This window comes from Mastigoproctus giganteus, chromosome 5 (genome assembly GCF_048544385.1).
Source record: "Mastigoproctus giganteus isolate SK-2022 chromosome 5, ASM4854438v1, whole genome shotgun sequence".
NCBI classification, from domain to species: Eukaryota; Metazoa; Arthropoda; class Arachnida; order Uropygi; family Thelyphonidae; genus Mastigoproctus; species Mastigoproctus giganteus.
This window is the reverse complement of record NC_143579.1, coordinates 195,423,623-195,441,020: the sequence shown is the minus strand read 5'-3', so window position 1 is coordinate 195,441,020 and position 17,398 is coordinate 195,423,623. Positions and strand designations below refer to the sequence as shown.

Genomic DNA, 17,398 nt, shown 5'->3' with positions numbered 1-17,398 from the left:
TTTTTTCCCTTTGAGATCCTTAGCCATTGCCAAAAATTGATATTTATATGCAGAAATACTACTAATCGTGTCACTCACATTTCTATTTTTTTCTTGTAATTCCAAATTCAGATCACTTAATTTACTGGTGAAATCTGCCAAAAAAGCCAGGTCACACAACACTCCGTATCTTGTAGCTACTGATAATCATCTCCCCTTTGATCGATAATTTTATTAATTTCATTCAGCAAATTTGGAAATCTCTGTAGAAACTTACTCTGACTCAGCCACCTCACATCTGTGTGTAATATCAGATCTGATTCATTTTCATCGAGTTGCATTTTGAAAAGTCTCCTTTGAAGAGATTGTCCTCTGATGGAAATCGCGATTTTGAAAGCTATGTCCATAACACTTTTAGTATTTAATCTTTTGCTGGCTAACACTTGTTGGTGGATGATACAGTGGTAACTCAAAAAAATCTGGGAGTTCATCATCCTTTTGGCACAATGCGATGAATCCGTTAAGATGCCCCGTCATTGCTTTAGCTCCATCTGTTGTTATTGATACGAGCTTAAATAGGGGTAATTTAATTTTTTCAATAAAATTTTTGAACGCGTTAAATATATCAAGACCTCTAGTTATTTTTTTTTTAACGAAACCATACCCAGCAGTTTTTCTCTAGTGGCAGAATCATCGAAAAACATACCAACAAAAACTAGCAATTCAGCTGTATCACTGATGTCTGTAGATTCATCCAGTTGTAAAGAAAAGGGCACACAATTAGCGATATCAGCACGCAGCTCACATTTTTACTCATTTTTTGATGCGTTGCATCGCAGTATTTTGAGATAATTGCAGACCTTGAGGAGCACTTTTAATTTCACTTTGGTTCTTAAAATTTTCAAGAGAATCTGTTATTTCAAAAAATGCGTCTTTGATGAATTGACCATCAGAAAATGGTTTGCATTTTTTTGAAAGAAGATGACTCACTTTAAATGATGCTACAATTACTACTTTAGATTGTAAATTAGGTGTCACATAGAAATTTTGTTATGCAAATAATCTGGATTTAAGTACAGCAGGCCCCTTTTATAACGCGGTTCGCTTTACACTGATTCGCTATAACGCTGTTCTTATATTATAACCCGTATCTGACTATCACTGTCACAGATCACTATAACGCTCTTTTACAGATCATTTTGGCATATTTAACGAAATCTTTTCGTTTGATGGAGTCGATAGCTTGAAAATTAATAGCAAAACAGCATTAAAATGTTTCTAACGCCGACTTGAGAAATTTTCCCACGCTCAGTGAAATTTTCTCACACCCTAATTTAATTGCAGTACAGTGACTTGTTACGTAGTTCCGAGATCAACATTTTAAAAAAATTATCAATTATATTGCTTGTAATATTTGCGTTATATACATTTATCTGAAGTCTAGTCATCACTCAGTACAGTATTAGACATTGTGCGTAACAGACAGTTTACTTGAATATTGTATCATAATTAATGCAACCAGTTACATTTTCGAAGAGTTAATAATGGCCGATAAGAATGAAAAAGTAACACCATCTGAGTGCAGTACGAAGACTATAAATGTAAGAAAAAGACTGAATTTGAAAATTAAATTAGACGTTTTGAAGCGAATCGATTCCGGTCAAAGACAAGCGGATGTGTGCCATAATTTAGGACTTGCAACTTTAACTGTAAGAACAATTATAAAAAAAATAAAAGAATTAATTTTAGCAGCGGGAAAGATAACTGTTCCACTGCAAGCAACTAGGGCTAGGCCGGCTATTAGGATTGAAATGGAAAGACTTTAACTAATTTTGTTGAAGATAATATCCAATGTAGAATTCAGTTAAGTTAAATATTATAAAAAAAAAAAAGAGAGAGAGAGAGAGAGAGAGAGATTAGCCAATATAATGATCTGAAGAAAACTCACCTAAAAAAAAAAAAAAATGTGGAACCATTAAAAACTAGTAAGAGCTGGTTGAATAGATTTAAAATCCAGGGAGAAGCCGCAAGTGCAGATCAAGGAGCCGAAACTTTCAAAAAAGAACTTGTTAAAATTATTGAAGAGGGGTATTATGTGTTATACTTCTCAAAAAGTTTTTAACATGGATGAAGCAGGACTTTTGTGAAAACGAATGCCTAAAAGAAGTTTCATATTGAAAGAAGAAAAAAACATGCCAGGTAACGCTTTGGGGGATTTAAAATTAATACCCCTTTTAGTTTATTTGGAAGAGGGCCAAAGTTCAACCCAAAATCAACACATTTTTCATGATTAAATTTATCAATTAAATTAAATCAATTTAGATCATTTCAATTCATGATTTTAATTGGAATTTTAAGTTTAATTTTGATACGTAAGTAGTTACCACATAATTAATTATATACGTATGTAATGCAGAATATTTTGACCAACATTTGTGCATCTTTTTACTACCGTTTATTATTGATTAGGAAATATCCTTTGGCACCGACCGCAACTCACAAATACATATGTTACCTTATGGGAATGTGGAGCTCACTTAGTGCGGATTCTCTTAGCGCTCTGTTTTTCCGGAACGAATTATCAGCGTTAAGCAGGGGTCACCTGTATTTTTAATTTATTTTTTCTAAGGTCACTATTAGGCAAAAAATCCTATTGGTGTTTACTATGGAGTGCCTTTCTAAATTTCCTTTTTGACGTGAATATGTCCTTAAATTCGGTCCGGTATAGGGGGGTCTCTACGAAAACTGTAGTGACCAAAAAAATGGCAAGATTTGTCGCGCTTATATCTCGTAAACTATAAATGATGATCTAATGATTTAAAATTTGTTGGATAGAGGGGTTTATGTTCGTATCTAAAATGGTGGGTAGTGGGGGTGAGGGGGTAGTGCTTGTGCGTGAACACTGAAAATGGTGAACCCGCATAGCGTTTGGGCAGTGTAACTTTGGATTGCGAAGAGATAGGACGTTGAAATTGGTGTCGATTTGTAGAGAATAACAGAATCTACAATATTATTTAGCGATAATAACCAATAAAATAAAATTTGTAAAGTTATAAGCCAATAAGTGTGCTGAGTTGAAGAAAATTTTCATAATGTCAAAAAATTGCAAAGGAAATATGAACAGAAATGTAAGAAACGTATATCATTAGAAAGAAAAATTCATAAGTTCAATGTGATTTCAACTTGAAGTACATTTCTACATCGCCCACTACTCTGGGCAACACTTGTATATCTTTAACCTTTGTAAGAAACATCGATCGAAATACTATGCCGTATGTATCTTACTTCTTCTGTCATCGGCCTTTGATAAATAAAATTATACTTCACTTATAACCATCAAGACTTTATTCATTTACATTTTACCCTTCATCTAATAACATAAAGATGGATTCACGCCTTAAACGATTGCTGTTGTGTCCCCATACACAACCCACCCCAATTTTTTTGGGTATAGCCATGGAAGCATTGAAAATTAAACAACAACATTTTTCTTTTATCATTAGAAAAAAGTATTCTAGTTCCCACTCTTAATAAATCAAATCAAATTAACATATAAGTACTGTCCAGATATTAATATTAAGTAAGCTAAATAAGAATTCGACACATACACGTGCCCTCCACAACTTAACTGCGTGAAATTTCACTAGACAAGCCTAGACTAGCGGCTGCGTGGCGACAAGAGTAGTTATGTGGTTCACCGGATTTTAATAAGCGTATGCAGTGGGGCGCATAATAATAATCGCATAATAATATTTTTTATTAACATAAATTGTATACAACAGTGATTCCTTACACACAAAGCCAGAGGATCTTACAATACATTTATACAAGTGATTTTTTAATAACATTTAGATTTTGACTAATCTATTTTTTATATACGAGTATATTTAAAATTCGTCATGATCGACCGAAATTAAAGCCGCGATCAACTGGTAGACCGCAATCAACTTGTTGGCCACCCCTGATCTAGTACAAAGGTATTGATCTCAGAAGTGGCCACATGCTAGCATTCTCTGCATCTTGTGGGTAGCACCCACAGCTGTTGAAGATTCACAGCTGCACTAGTAAATAAACAATGCATCAGTATAGCATTAGCATTGGCAAAGGCACATGATGCAAGAAAGCAAGCTTATATAGCATCCACAAAAAAAAAAAACCCTTATTTCACCCATCCACTCACTCCAAATGTTTGTTCTGCCTTGAATCTATTTAAGCTATCAACTTCTACAACGACAGATGGAAGTTTGTTCCAGCAATCAACCACCCGCTGGTTAAAGGAAAACTTCCACACATCTATCCTACAACTGTCTTTCCTCAATTTGAATTTATGCCCTCTCAGGTGATTATTCTGAGCTAGAGGAATAATTCCATCCGCATTGAGCATGCTCAAACCATTCAACACTTTATACACCTCAATCAGATCACCTCGCAGATGCCAAGTCTCCAGACACTGTAATTTGCAAACCTTAAGCCTTTCTTCATAAGTGCAACACTTTGTTCCATTCACTAATCTTGTTGCCTTTCTCTGTACTCATTCCAACAGCTCTACATCCTTCTTAAAATGAGGCCTCCAGACGTGTATACAGTACTCAAGGTGTGGCCTGACCATTGCCTTATACAAGGGGATAATCACCTCCTTATCCCTGCTAGAAAAATTCCTGTATATCATTCACAAAACACCATGAGCTACTCTTGCAGACCATCTGCACTGCTCAGAAAACTTCATATCTGCCTGCACAACTACCCCCGGGTAATTTTCATTCTCTACCACTGTCAGTGTGGTACCACAGAGTTGATACGTTACTCTGGGATTACTGCTTCCCATATATAGTATTTGTCAATGTTAAACTTCATTTGCCACCTCTCAGCCCATCTGCTCAACTTTTATAGATCCTGTTGCAGCAGTGTACTGTCATTAGTATCATTACAACCCTGCCAACTTTTGTATCGTCTGCAAACTTGGACATTAAGCCTGATATACCATCATCAATATCATTTATAAATACAGAAAACAACAATGGACCCAACACTGAACCCTGAGGGACTCCACTAATAACATTGGTTCACGAAGAGCTGTGTCCATTGATTACCACTCTCTGTCTTCTCCCACTCAACCATCCCTTTATACATAGCAGCAATTTGCCTCCAATGCCACACTGCTCCAATTTATGCAGAAGTCTTCCATGTGCAACAGTATCAAAGGCTTTTCTAAGATCAAAATATATGATATCAAAGTTATTCCCTGCATCCAGTTCCTTTGTGACTACATCATAGTATCCAATCAAATTAGTCAGATAAGACTTCCCCTTAACAAACCAATGCTGATCCTGCAATGCTTCTTTAACCGGTGCCTCCGTTAATTTCCCTGAAACAGAAATTAAACTAACAGGTCTGTAATTACCTGTGTCTCCCTTTGATCCTCCTTTGTGGATTGGGGTCACATTTGCACACCTCCAGTCCATGGGTACCTCCCCCAAGTCCAGGGAAGCTCTCATAATTATAGGTAAGGGTTTGCTTATTTCCTTTGCTGTCTTCTTTTATATAACTGGATAGATTCCATCCACCCCAGGCCCCTTTCTTGTGTTTATCTTCAATAATTTCTCCTCCACTTTACTCTCAGTTATTACAAGATTATCTAGCTTACTGCCAGAGTTGAATACATCTCTGGCATTCCCCTACCTGAATAACTCCTCATGTGTGAATGTCGATGCGAAATATTCATCAACAGTTGAACCATCGATATCAAGTGGACCAATCTGATTCATCCCCTTCCTTCTAGAGTTTACATAAGTAAAGAACTCTTTGCTGTTTTTCTTTTTCTTTGCATCCTTTGCCAAAGATTTCTCGTAATCTGCCTTCGCCTGCCTAACCTCATTTGTAACTTGATTACAGACCAGCTTATATCTGTCATAGGCTTCTGTGTCACATGTTAATTTATATGTATCCCATGCATTGTTCTTCTCTATCACATGTCTAATTAATTCATCTGACATCCATTTAGGCCTAAATCTTGAACAATATTTCTTTGTTGGTATGAAAAGCCTAGTAGCTTCCAAGATTAATTCTTTGAATGCTTCCCATTTTGAATTTGCTGTTGGTAACATCATCAGTTGGTTCCACCGTATAGAATTTAAATACTGTCTCAAACCACAGTAGTCGCCTTTATGAATCCAAAAACCCTACCCTAGTAACTACCCTTGATGGTAGTTACCTCTTTGAGTAAATCCTACTTCAGCACACTGAAGGGTAACTAAAAGTAGAAACAGGTGCATGTATACCTGCATGTACATCAATGCTAAGAGTATAGTAAATAAATTCGATGAGCTTGAAGTGCTACTGCACTTCAAGCTCATCACTGCCACCTAGTGGTTCCTTTATATGCAGATTCTTGATGCATGAAGAATCACTACTGATAATCAGATCAAGAGTATTACTCCCTCTAGTTGCCTCCCGAATATGCTGCTGTAGAAAACAATCATCCAATAAATCCACAAAAGCCTTGCTAGTGTGTGTGTGTGTGAACAAGCCACAAATTCCAGTCAATATCCGGTGAATTAAAATCCCCCATTATAAGACACTAATTTACTGGCCTGCTCTATTTCTCTGCACAAATTGCTCATTATACTCATCAGATTCATTACACCTATAACACACACCCACTCTCATTTTTCCTTTCTCAGTTTTGGACAATGCAATGCTGAGTCTGTCCAAACAGACTCAGCATTGCATTGTCCACCCACATCAATTGGATGCATTTCCTTAGATTTTATGTGTTTCTTAACTATCAGTATAACCCCTTCCTGTTCTGTCTATCCTTTCTGTACACATTGTATTCCCCCAATTCCAGTTCTGCACTGCTTATGTCTGTGTGACACCATGTCTCTGATATCCCAACAATATCTACCTTTGATGTCTTGACTAGCACTTCAAGCTCATCGAATTTATTTACTATACTCCTAGCATTGATGTACATGCAGGTATACATGCACCTGTTTCTACTTTTAGTTACCCTAACACAGCCCATGTATTTACTTGTTCCACTGACTCCCAACTGTTCCGGAAATTCCCATTGCCTTGCTTTCCAGGCTGCTGCCAATTGCATTTCAATAGAAGTAGTGCAAGAATCACTTTTACCTCTGCCAGCGGCTATTTTTAATCTATTAATCCATGTATCCCCCCCCCAATCTAGCAGTTTTACAACCCACCTCACTCTGCCTCGATAGCATCAGCAGATATTCTTGCACCCTTTCTATTTATGTGTATCCCAGCCCTGTAGAAGCAATCTCTCCTGTTAACAAGCACAGACCAGGCTGAGAAAAATTCTGCCCCTTGAGCCTTGCACAATCTCTCCAGGGCCAAATTGATCGACAAGACTCTCATCATATACTCCCTCCTATCGTGTCTGCGCTGGGCAGAATTGCAGACACTTTCAAATTCAACCCTAACTCACAGCTTTTTTTCAACATTGTCTTGTACTTGTTAAGTAATTCTGCTGGTCTCCTACTCTTAATATCATTAGTGCCAACGTGTACAACAATATCACCCTTTGTGCCCTTAAAGGATGATATCTGCCCTACAACGTCATCAACCTTTGCCTCTGGCAGACATACCTTGGTCCTGTTTCATCTATCCTTTTTGCATAACATGTTCCCCATTTCCCTGACAATAGAGTCACCTACAACAACTAGTTCCTTTGGGACCAGTGCATTCTACCTTGGGGGTTGCCACTCTCTGTTGTTGCCGCTGTGTTGCGTGATGTTCAAGTGCAAGCTCTGGCATTGATGTGGGCAGCTGAGAGCTTGATGGGCCCTCAATTTAAATCCTTCGAGGGCCTCCGCCCTGTCCTTCAAGCTCTCATATAAGCCCACAACAATGCCGAGTTGGCGCCTGATTTTCTTGCACTCCTTACATTGTTTACACACAAAGCCATTCCCCTTGGCAATATTATGTCCCATTCCTGATTGCTCCACAAACATCAAACAAGCAGTGCATTTCAATAGACTGTGATTCAGAGGACAACCGCCTCCCTCAGTTCTCTCCTGAGCCACTGCACTTCCCCTAGGTTGAGCCTTTTGCTTTGCTGCTCTGGTCTTAGTCATGATTTCTATTCAAGTTTAATAAAATTCCAATACAAAATATATAGTTACTGAAAGGAATATATTAAACATTTTACATATCTGCCCTTCCATAAAAATAAGTGATCTCATGACCATTATAGAAACATTCATAATGTTTCTATGCATTGTGTTCAACGGTGTATAAATTTTTTAAAAATTTTATACCAGCATATTCCTTTATCCGGAAATAAACTATTCACACACTTTGTACACTACAATAATTTTAATAAACAAGCATTACATTAAAAATCCTTTACCCCGTTCTTGTTCATATGCATAATTAGTCCAAACAAGGATACAAATTAGCCTTTCTCTAACTGCTGGCATTATAATGTATGACATGTGTCCAATCCAGTGTCTAGTGTTCTCATAGCCTCTCATTTTCCAACCCCACCCACCATGCTCCATTAGTCCATACTTAATTTTACTGTTGAAATGTACATTACACAGTTCCTCTATATTTCTCCCCTTGTTTCTGTTTAAAGCTACCTGGCTAAATTTCTTAATATATAAGTCTTCTTTTATTTTTATTTTTTCAAAGTCCCTTACCCCATTACTGAAAAGTTCCTATCACTATGTACCTGAATGCATTACAGGGTATATTCTGCCAATTATGATTCTTTAGTGTTTCCTTTAGCTATGTGTTTGTTGTGTTCATATATACATATATTTAATTTTCTTTTGGTCTCACTAGACAAGACTGCAGTAATAATTTGGACACAGCATGGGTTTGTTAAGGTCAAGTCTTGTCTGACAAATTTGATTGGATACTGTGATGTGGTTACAAAGGAACTGGATTGGAAAAAATAATTTTGATATCATATAATTATTTGATATCATATCATATCATATCATATATCAATTTTGATATGCATGTATGGTATTAAGGGTAAGTTGCTACAATAGATAAAAGGGTGGTTGAGTGGGAGAAGACAGAGAGTGGTAATCAATGGATGTTGCTCTTCATAGACTAATGTTATTAGTGGAGTCCTCAGGGTTTGGTGTTGGGCCCACTGTTGTGTTTTATATATATTTATCAATGATATTGATGAAGGTATGTCCGGCTTAATGTCGAAGTTTGCAGATGATACCAAGGTTGGCAGGATTGTTAATGACAGTAATGGCAGTGAGCTACTGCAACAGGATCTAGAAAATTTGGACAGATGGGCTGAGAAGTGGCAACTGAAGTTTAACATTGACAAATGCAAAGTACTGCATATGGGTAGAAGTTAACCCCAGAGAAACGTGCCAACTGTGTGGTACCATACTTAGGGTAACAGAAAATCAAAAAGACCTGAGAGTAATTGTGCAGTCAGATATGAAGTTTTGAGCAATCCAGACAGGCTGCCAGAGAAAGTCATGGGATATTGTCAATGATATACAAGAATTTTGCTAGTAAGGAAAAGGTGGTGATTATCCCTTTGTATAAAGTAGTGATTAGGCCATGCCGTGAGTACTGCATACAGATCTGGAGTCCTCATTTTAGAAGGATGTGGAGTTGCTTGAGCATCTACAGAGAAAAGCAACAAGATTGGTGATCGGAATGAACTGGTCCTCTTGCTCAGATTACGAACCTGAGGGGGCATAAATTCAAATTGAGGAAAGACAGTTGTAGAATAGATGTGCAGAAGTTTGCCTTTAGCCAGCAGGTGGTTAATTGCTGGAACAAACTTCCATCCGTCATGGAAATTGATAGCTTAAATAAATTCAAGGAGGAACTGGACAAACTTTTAGAGGGAGTGGATGTGTGAAAATTTTTTATTTTTTTTTTGCTTTGGCTGATGCTACATGAGCTCATACGGTTGCCTTCTTGCATCACATGCCACTATTACATTATTACTGTTACTATGTATGCTTTGCCATATGTATGCTTTGCCACATTTATGCATATTTTTGTATATTGTGCGCCTTGTTTTTATGCACTAATGTCAGATCTTTGAACCAGCTTCCCATCTTATAAACCGCCTTAAAGATTACTTCAAGCCCCTACCTTTTGCAGATTGTTTTTGTTTTTTCACCAATCTCTTATATGTGGACTTAGAGAATTCAGAGGAATTCATCAAAGTAATTAAACAGGAATGCATAAAAAATGGAGCCATTTTAGAAAGTTAATGTTTACTAAAATTCGGTAGCTCAAGCTGTTAACATCATAGAAAGAAAAATCATAGGTTGGGAAGTCAGAGTCTCACAAAACAATAAGATATTATCTAATAGAACCCTTATTCATCTCATTAAATTAGCTTTAGAACCAGTTTATTTTAAGTTTGAAGATAAAATATACATGTCAGGCCCCAGCATGGGGATTCTGTTATCACCAATTATCATGGATCTATTCATGGAGAACTTTGAGTAGCAGCCATCTGGTGAGCCACTTTTATGTGGGTCACCTTCCCTTTGTATCCATTTCATTGATGAGATGTTCACAATTTGGGCACATGGACAGGAATTACATAAATTCAAAGACATCTAAACAGCACTCATCAGACCATTGAGGCCAGTAATACCTTGCCTTTTTTGAATGCTCTAGTGACTAAAGAGAAAGATAGGTTATGTTCTCAGGTGTACAAAAAGCTGACATAGTCAGGCCAATGCATAAATTTTGTATCTATTCACCTGCAAAAAATTAAAACAGGTATTATTAAAACATTATTGAATAATTTTAAAATTTGCAATAACAACAAAAAAATTGCAAAGGAAATCAGCACTATTAAAGGATTATTATTAAATAATGGGTACTCAAGTAATTTGATCAACAAACCATATAAAAAATATTTTAACAACAAATAATAGCACAACATGCAATATGGATTAAAAACAGTGGCATAATTCTGAACATGAAAGGTATTGGCAAAAAAACAAAATCTGTAAACAGTATGGGCTTGAGGTGATCTTTAAGCCAATGAAAAAAGAAAACTAAAACTAAAAGAAAACTAAAAGAAGCCTTTTACATTAAGAAATTTAGCCAGGTGACTTTAAACAGAAACAAGAGGAGGAATAATAGGAGAACAGTGGAATAGGCTTTTTCAACAGTAAAATTAAATAGGGACTAATGGAGCATAATGGATGTGCTGGGAAACAATTTTCTATTGAAACAAGCAGCAGCCTGGAAAACAAGTGTGGGAGATTTCAGTAAACAAGTAAATACATGACTGTGTTAGGGTAGCTAAGGATAAGAACAGGTGCATATATACTTGCGTGTACACCAATGCCAGGAGTTTAGTAAATAAATTTTATGAATTTGAGGTGTTGGTCAAAACATCTAACTCAGATATTGTTGGAATATCAGAGATGTGGTGTCACACAGATACAAGGAATGCAGAACTGCAATTTGGGGAGTACATTGTGTACAGAAAGTATAGATAGGAAGGGAGGAGGGATTATGCTATTAGTTAAGAAACGCATAAAATCTAAGGAAGTGCAGCCAGTTGACATGGGTGAACAGTGCAGTATTGAGTCAGTTTGGTGTGATATAAGCGCTGGGAAAGCAAAATTGAGAGTAGGAGTGTGTTATAGGCAAATGACTCTGATGAGTGCAATGCACAACTGTACAGAGAAATAAAGTGGGCCAGTAAATCAGATTGTCTTATAGTGGGGGATTTTAATTTCTCAGATATTGACTGGAACTTGTGGGTTTGTCACTCACACACTAGCAAGGTTTTGTGGATTCATTGGATGATTGTTTTCTACAGCAGCATGGTCAAAAGGCAACCAGAGAGACATACTCTTCATCCGATTATCAGTAGTGATTCTTCATGCATTAAGAATCTGCAGATAAAGGAACCACTAGGCGGCAGTGATCACAGTATGTTCGTATGGGATTTACTCGAGGTAACTACCATCAAGGGTAAAGGGAAGGATTTTTGCTTTTGTAAAGGTGACTACGGTGTTCTGATACAGTTTTTAAATTCTATACAGTGAGACCAACTGATGATGCTACCAACAGCATATTCTAAATGGGAAGCATTCAAATAATTAATCTTGGAAGCTACTATGCTTTTCATACCAACTAAGAAATATTATTCAAGGTTTAGGCCTAAATGAATGTAAAATAAACTAATGAGACATGTGGCAGAGAAGAAAAATGCATGGGATACATATAAATTAATAGGTGACACAGAAGCTTATGGTAGATATAAACTGGTCTGTAATCAAGTCACAAAGGAGGTTAGGCAGGCAAAGGCAGATTACGAGAAATCTTTGGCAAAGGATGCAAAGAAAAACAGAGAGTTCTTTACTTATGTAAACTCTAGAAGGAAGAGGATGAATCAGATTGGTCCACTTGATATCGATGCATATCAAGTGGACCAACGATCCTGCTCAGGTAGCTAACAAACTGAGTGAGTAAACTGAGTGAGTAGTTTGCATCAATATTTACACATGTAAATATTGATGGCGAGTTATTCAGGGAGAGGAATGCCAGAGATGAATTAAACTCTGCCAGTGAAGCTAGATGATTTTGTACTAACTGAGAGGAAAGTGGTGGAGAAATTGTTGAAAATAAACATAAGAAAGGCACTCTGGGGGTGGATGGGATCTATCCAGTCATATTGAAGGAGGCTGCAAAGGAAGTAAGCAAACCCTTAGCCATAATTATTAGAGCTTCCTTGACTCAGGGGAGGTACCCATAGACTGGAGATGTGCAAATGTGATCCCAGTTCACAAAGGAGGATCAAAAGATGACACAAGTAATTACAGACCTGTTAGTTACACAGGTAATTATAGAACTTCTGTTCCGGGGAAATTAATGGAGACACTGGTTAAAGAAGCACTGCAGGATCGTCCAGACAAGACTTCAGTTATATTTCAGACACAGCATGGGTTTTGTTAAGGGGAAGTCTTGTCTGACCAGTTTGATTGGATACTATGATGTGGTCACAAAGGAACTGGATGCAAAGAATAATTTTGATATCATATAGTTGGATCTTAGGAATGCTTTTGATATTGTTGCACATGGAAGACTGCTGTACAAATTGGAGCAGTATGGCATTAAGGGAAAATTGCTACAATGGATAAAAGGATGGTTGAGTGTGAGAAGGCAGAGAGTGGTAATCAGTTGTGGACTAATGTTACTAGTAGAATCCCCCAGGGTTCATTGTTGGGTTCATTGTTATTTTCTTTATTTATCTGGTGCATTATAGCCTTAGTTGCTAATGCACCAAGAAAACCCAACAACCAACCAACCAACCTTTATTTATTAATGATATTGATGGGGTTATATCAGGCTTAATGTCTAAGTTTGCAGCCAATACAAAATGTTGTTAATGACAGTATGCTCCTTCAACAGGATCTAGAAAAGTTGAATAGATGGGCTGAGCGGTGGCAACTGAAGTTTAACATTGGCAAATGTGAAGTACTGCATATGGGGTAGCAGTAACTCTAGAGTAATGTATCAACTGTGTGGTACTACACTCAGGATGGAGAATGAAAAGGATTTGGGTGTAATTGTGCAGTTTCTTGCAACATGATTAATGAAGGGCAACAAGATTAATGAATGGAACAAAGGGTTGCTCTTACAAAGAAAGGCTTAAGTTTTGCAAATTTCAGTGTCTGGATACTAAGTACTTGTGTGGCGATCTCATTGAGGTGTATAAGGCCTTGAATGGTTTCAGCAAGCTGAATGCTGATGGTATTCTTCCTCTTGCCCAGTTTAATCACCTGAGGAGACATACATTCAAATTGATTAAAGACAGTTGTAGAATAGATGTGTGGAGATTTTACTTTAGCCAGTGGGTGGTTGATTGCTGTAACAAACTTTCATCTGTCGTTGTAGAAGTTGACAGCTTAAATAAATTCAAGGCAGAACTAGACAAACATTTGGAGCGAATGGATGTGTGAAATGGAAACTTTTTTTTTTTTTTTTTTTGGCTGATGCTGTATAAGCTTGCTTTCTTGCATCATATTCCTCTACTGATGCTAATGCTAAGAGGCTGTGAAAACACTAGACACTAATTGGAGATATATTATACAATATGACTTCAGAAATTGAAGTAAGACCAATTTGTAATTCTTGTTTTAACTCATTATGTGTGCGAACAAGACCCCAGTTAAGGGTTTGTAATGTAATACTCATTTATTAATATTATTTATCACGGTGTACAAAGTGTGCGAATAGTTTATTTTTGGATGGAAAATGCCCACAAAGAAAACATCTCATTTAAAGACAAGATTAAAGTGATAGTTAGTAAACAATATAAGAAGATGTTGTCTAAATTGTATTTTATGCAGCTGTGAATCCGTGAGAGCTGTGGGCACCCCCACAAGATCTAGGAATTGTTAGTGTGTGACCACTTCTGAGATGGACATCCTGTGCTAGAAGGTTGTTAACTGTATTAGTGAATTAGGTAAAATACTCTGTGCAAAAATATTCTGAACCTGATTGCTTTCTGTGATTCAGATAGTATTATGAGATTTACAGTACAGAAACCCTTCATGGGAAGTTATCATAGAGTATTGAAGTGAATGACAATGAGCACGATCTCATTTGTTAGTGGAGAGGGCAGAGTTTCAGCAAAAGGAATATAAATACAGGTGAGCTATGGAATAACTATAAAGCTGCTATCATGGAAGCCCTAACCCTTTGGTCAATGGTGTGTATATGTGTGGTGTGTGTGAGAGAGAGAGAGAGAGAAAGAATAACCAAATATTATAGAATTTAATATTTGATTAAATTTAATTCACATTTCAGTTTTTTATTCCACTCGTTCACGTCATGTCAGCCAACCTGATCCCACCTTTCCAGTGCTATTTGATTATGATGAATATGATGGTCTTGTATTTAAGCTACCTTCTTATACTCAGAACTCTAAGTATGTATATTATTCAATTTTTTATATTATTTATTTTATTTTATAGTTGTATTAGCTGGGCCATTAACTTTTTTTTGTAACAATTTAAAACGAAAAAACTAATAATGTTTATATAGTTATTGGCATCTACCTGCCAGTAATCTTTTTATGTTATGTCTTCACAGGAAGGGAAAATTTCCAAAAGACAGAAATATTGCTGTTCCTTCAGAGGAACAGTAGAACACCATAAGAGCATACTCAGTGAAACAGTAATGATTCTAAAAACTATTTGAATAAAAGCTTCTCAAAATACACAGTAGAGAAAGTACTGTGCATTTATTTAAAAATGCTGCATGTTCAAAAGCATTAATATATTTATTTCACTGTGTCACTGGCCTGTTCATGCTATATTAGTAGAAATATTTTGGTAGCCTGCTGAAGCATTTCTATAACTTCTTCCTGAATATCATCCAGTCTAATTATTATTATAATTAGCCTTATGGTGCAAGGAAGTCTGAGGCTTTTGCTTCACCAGCCAAAAAAAAAAAAAAAAATTGAGTTACCCATGTGAGAGAGAGAGAGAGAGAGAGAGAGAGAGAGAGAGAGAGAGAGAGAGAGTCAGAAATAGAAGGGAATCACCAAGAAAGAGGAGAATGGTGATATCCATCTCAGGACCCTGGGTGTGCCAAGCCCATACTCACTGGATGTGAGCCCCTAGGGCCAATTAAACCTAGTTTTATTAGACCCTCAGTTTTTTATTTGAAGAATTTGCAAACCACTTTAAATACTTAGAAAGCACATGACAACAGGACTTACAAGGGGGAGTTCCAAAATGATTATATTCTCTCAGAAGTAGTTGTGATAGAAAGATATAATATATATATATATTTTTTTTTTTTTTTTTTTGCAGTGCTGAATGAAGTGTCTTAATGGATAAAGTGGAATACAGATTAGGGATTCAGTTCACCTTTCTGCAAGGGGAAGCACCCAAAACCATCCACGAAGAAATGGTCACTGTTTATGGAGAAGACTGCCCAGGTTACACATGGGTGTAAACAATTCAAATATAGAAGAATCTGAGTGCATGATGAAGACATACCAGGGTGTCCAGCAACTTCTATAACAGAAAAGAGTTTTGCAAAAATTCCATTAATCCTGCAAGATTTCCATATTAGTATCAAAGAATGAGCTGAAGAACTCCAAATTAGTGTAGGGTCTGTGAAGATTGGTTGTTTTGGGGGTTTAATGGTGCATAAGCTGCTTTGGCTATAATGCACCTAGGTCTGTGAAGAACATCAACAGTTGTGTATGAGTAAAGTGTCTGCTAGATGAGTTCTCAAACTTCTGACCTCTTACCAGAAGAAGGAAAGGGCACAATGTGCACATGAAATGTCAGTGTTCCGGGAAAAGCAAGGAGTTTTTCACAGCTAATCACCACAGATGACACTTGGATTTGTTGCTATGATCCCAAAACTAAACAAATGTCAAAACAATGGAAACATGCACAATGGAAAAAGGCATAATGCCCTTGCACATTCCTCACATATTGCAGTTAGATGTGCCCACAAATATGGGTTTTAAATATTGCTGCATCCTGCTTATTCCCCAAACCCTGCTCCCTTGGATTTCCTCTTCTTTCCTGACCTGAAGTCCTTTTTCTTGGAAAACACTTTGCTGCTAATAATAATGAGATTATTTCTGCTTCTGAGTTGTGGTTTGAAGGACAGTCAGAGGACTTCTACAAAACTGGTCTGTGGAAGTGTATGGAGAGGTGGCAAAAATATGTCATTTTGTCTGGTGACTATATTGAAAAAAAGTGTAATAGGTGGTGTTTGTTTCGACCTTCTATCAAAACTACTTCTGGGTGAATACAAATATTTTTGAATCCCCCATCCTCATAGATTGAGCAGTGACTGATTTAACCTACCCAAATTTGTTGAGAGTCTCAATATATCCCACCATCCTCATTCGTTGTCCTTGAAGAGGTACCATTCGTTTTCATATCATACCTTTAAACCATGTCTCATCTCCTGTAATAACTAGGGATGGTTATAATTGATGATTAGAATTGAGAGATTTCTATAATAAAAATAATCAAATGATTAGTAAGTTACTGACTACTAATCATTTTATTATATCATTCGAATTATAATAATCAAATGAAACGATTGAATGATATAATCGAATGATTTTCCATAATCAAATGACTCATTCAGCTGATAGGAGTGTAACCAAAATAATCAATAATGACCTCTCCATTATCCCCATCACTAGTGATAACCTTCCTTTCAACCCTTGAAAGGAAGGTTCAGTTATCCTGAACATGTTGTAAGATGACAAACACACTCATTGGTGCATTGTTGCTTTTGGTCATCAGTTGGCACATACATGGAACATATTTTGCCACAGTATGTCACATGTTTACTTTTTCTGTCAAAAAGCATTGTCAGGTTTTGTAAGTGAGACTATCTGTTCTACCAAGTCATGAATAGTGAGATGCTGTCTGTTTTGTTGAAT

General features: G+C 36.7%; 1 protein-coding gene across 1 annotated transcript in view; it reads left to right on the top strand.

The window, feature by feature from the left end:
• Positions 1-17,398, top strand: part of Iml1 (GATOR complex protein Iml1) — a gene marked incomplete at its 5' end in the record, with an annotated part of 444,528 nt that overhangs the window by 209,801 nt on the left and 217,329 nt on the right. Inside the window, one exon of the mRNA XM_090374757.1 lies at positions 14,782-14,902. Coding sequence (XP_090230883.1) covers positions 14,782-14,902 — 121 coding nt within the window. The remainder of the gene's footprint in view (positions 1-14,781; positions 14,903-17,398) is intronic.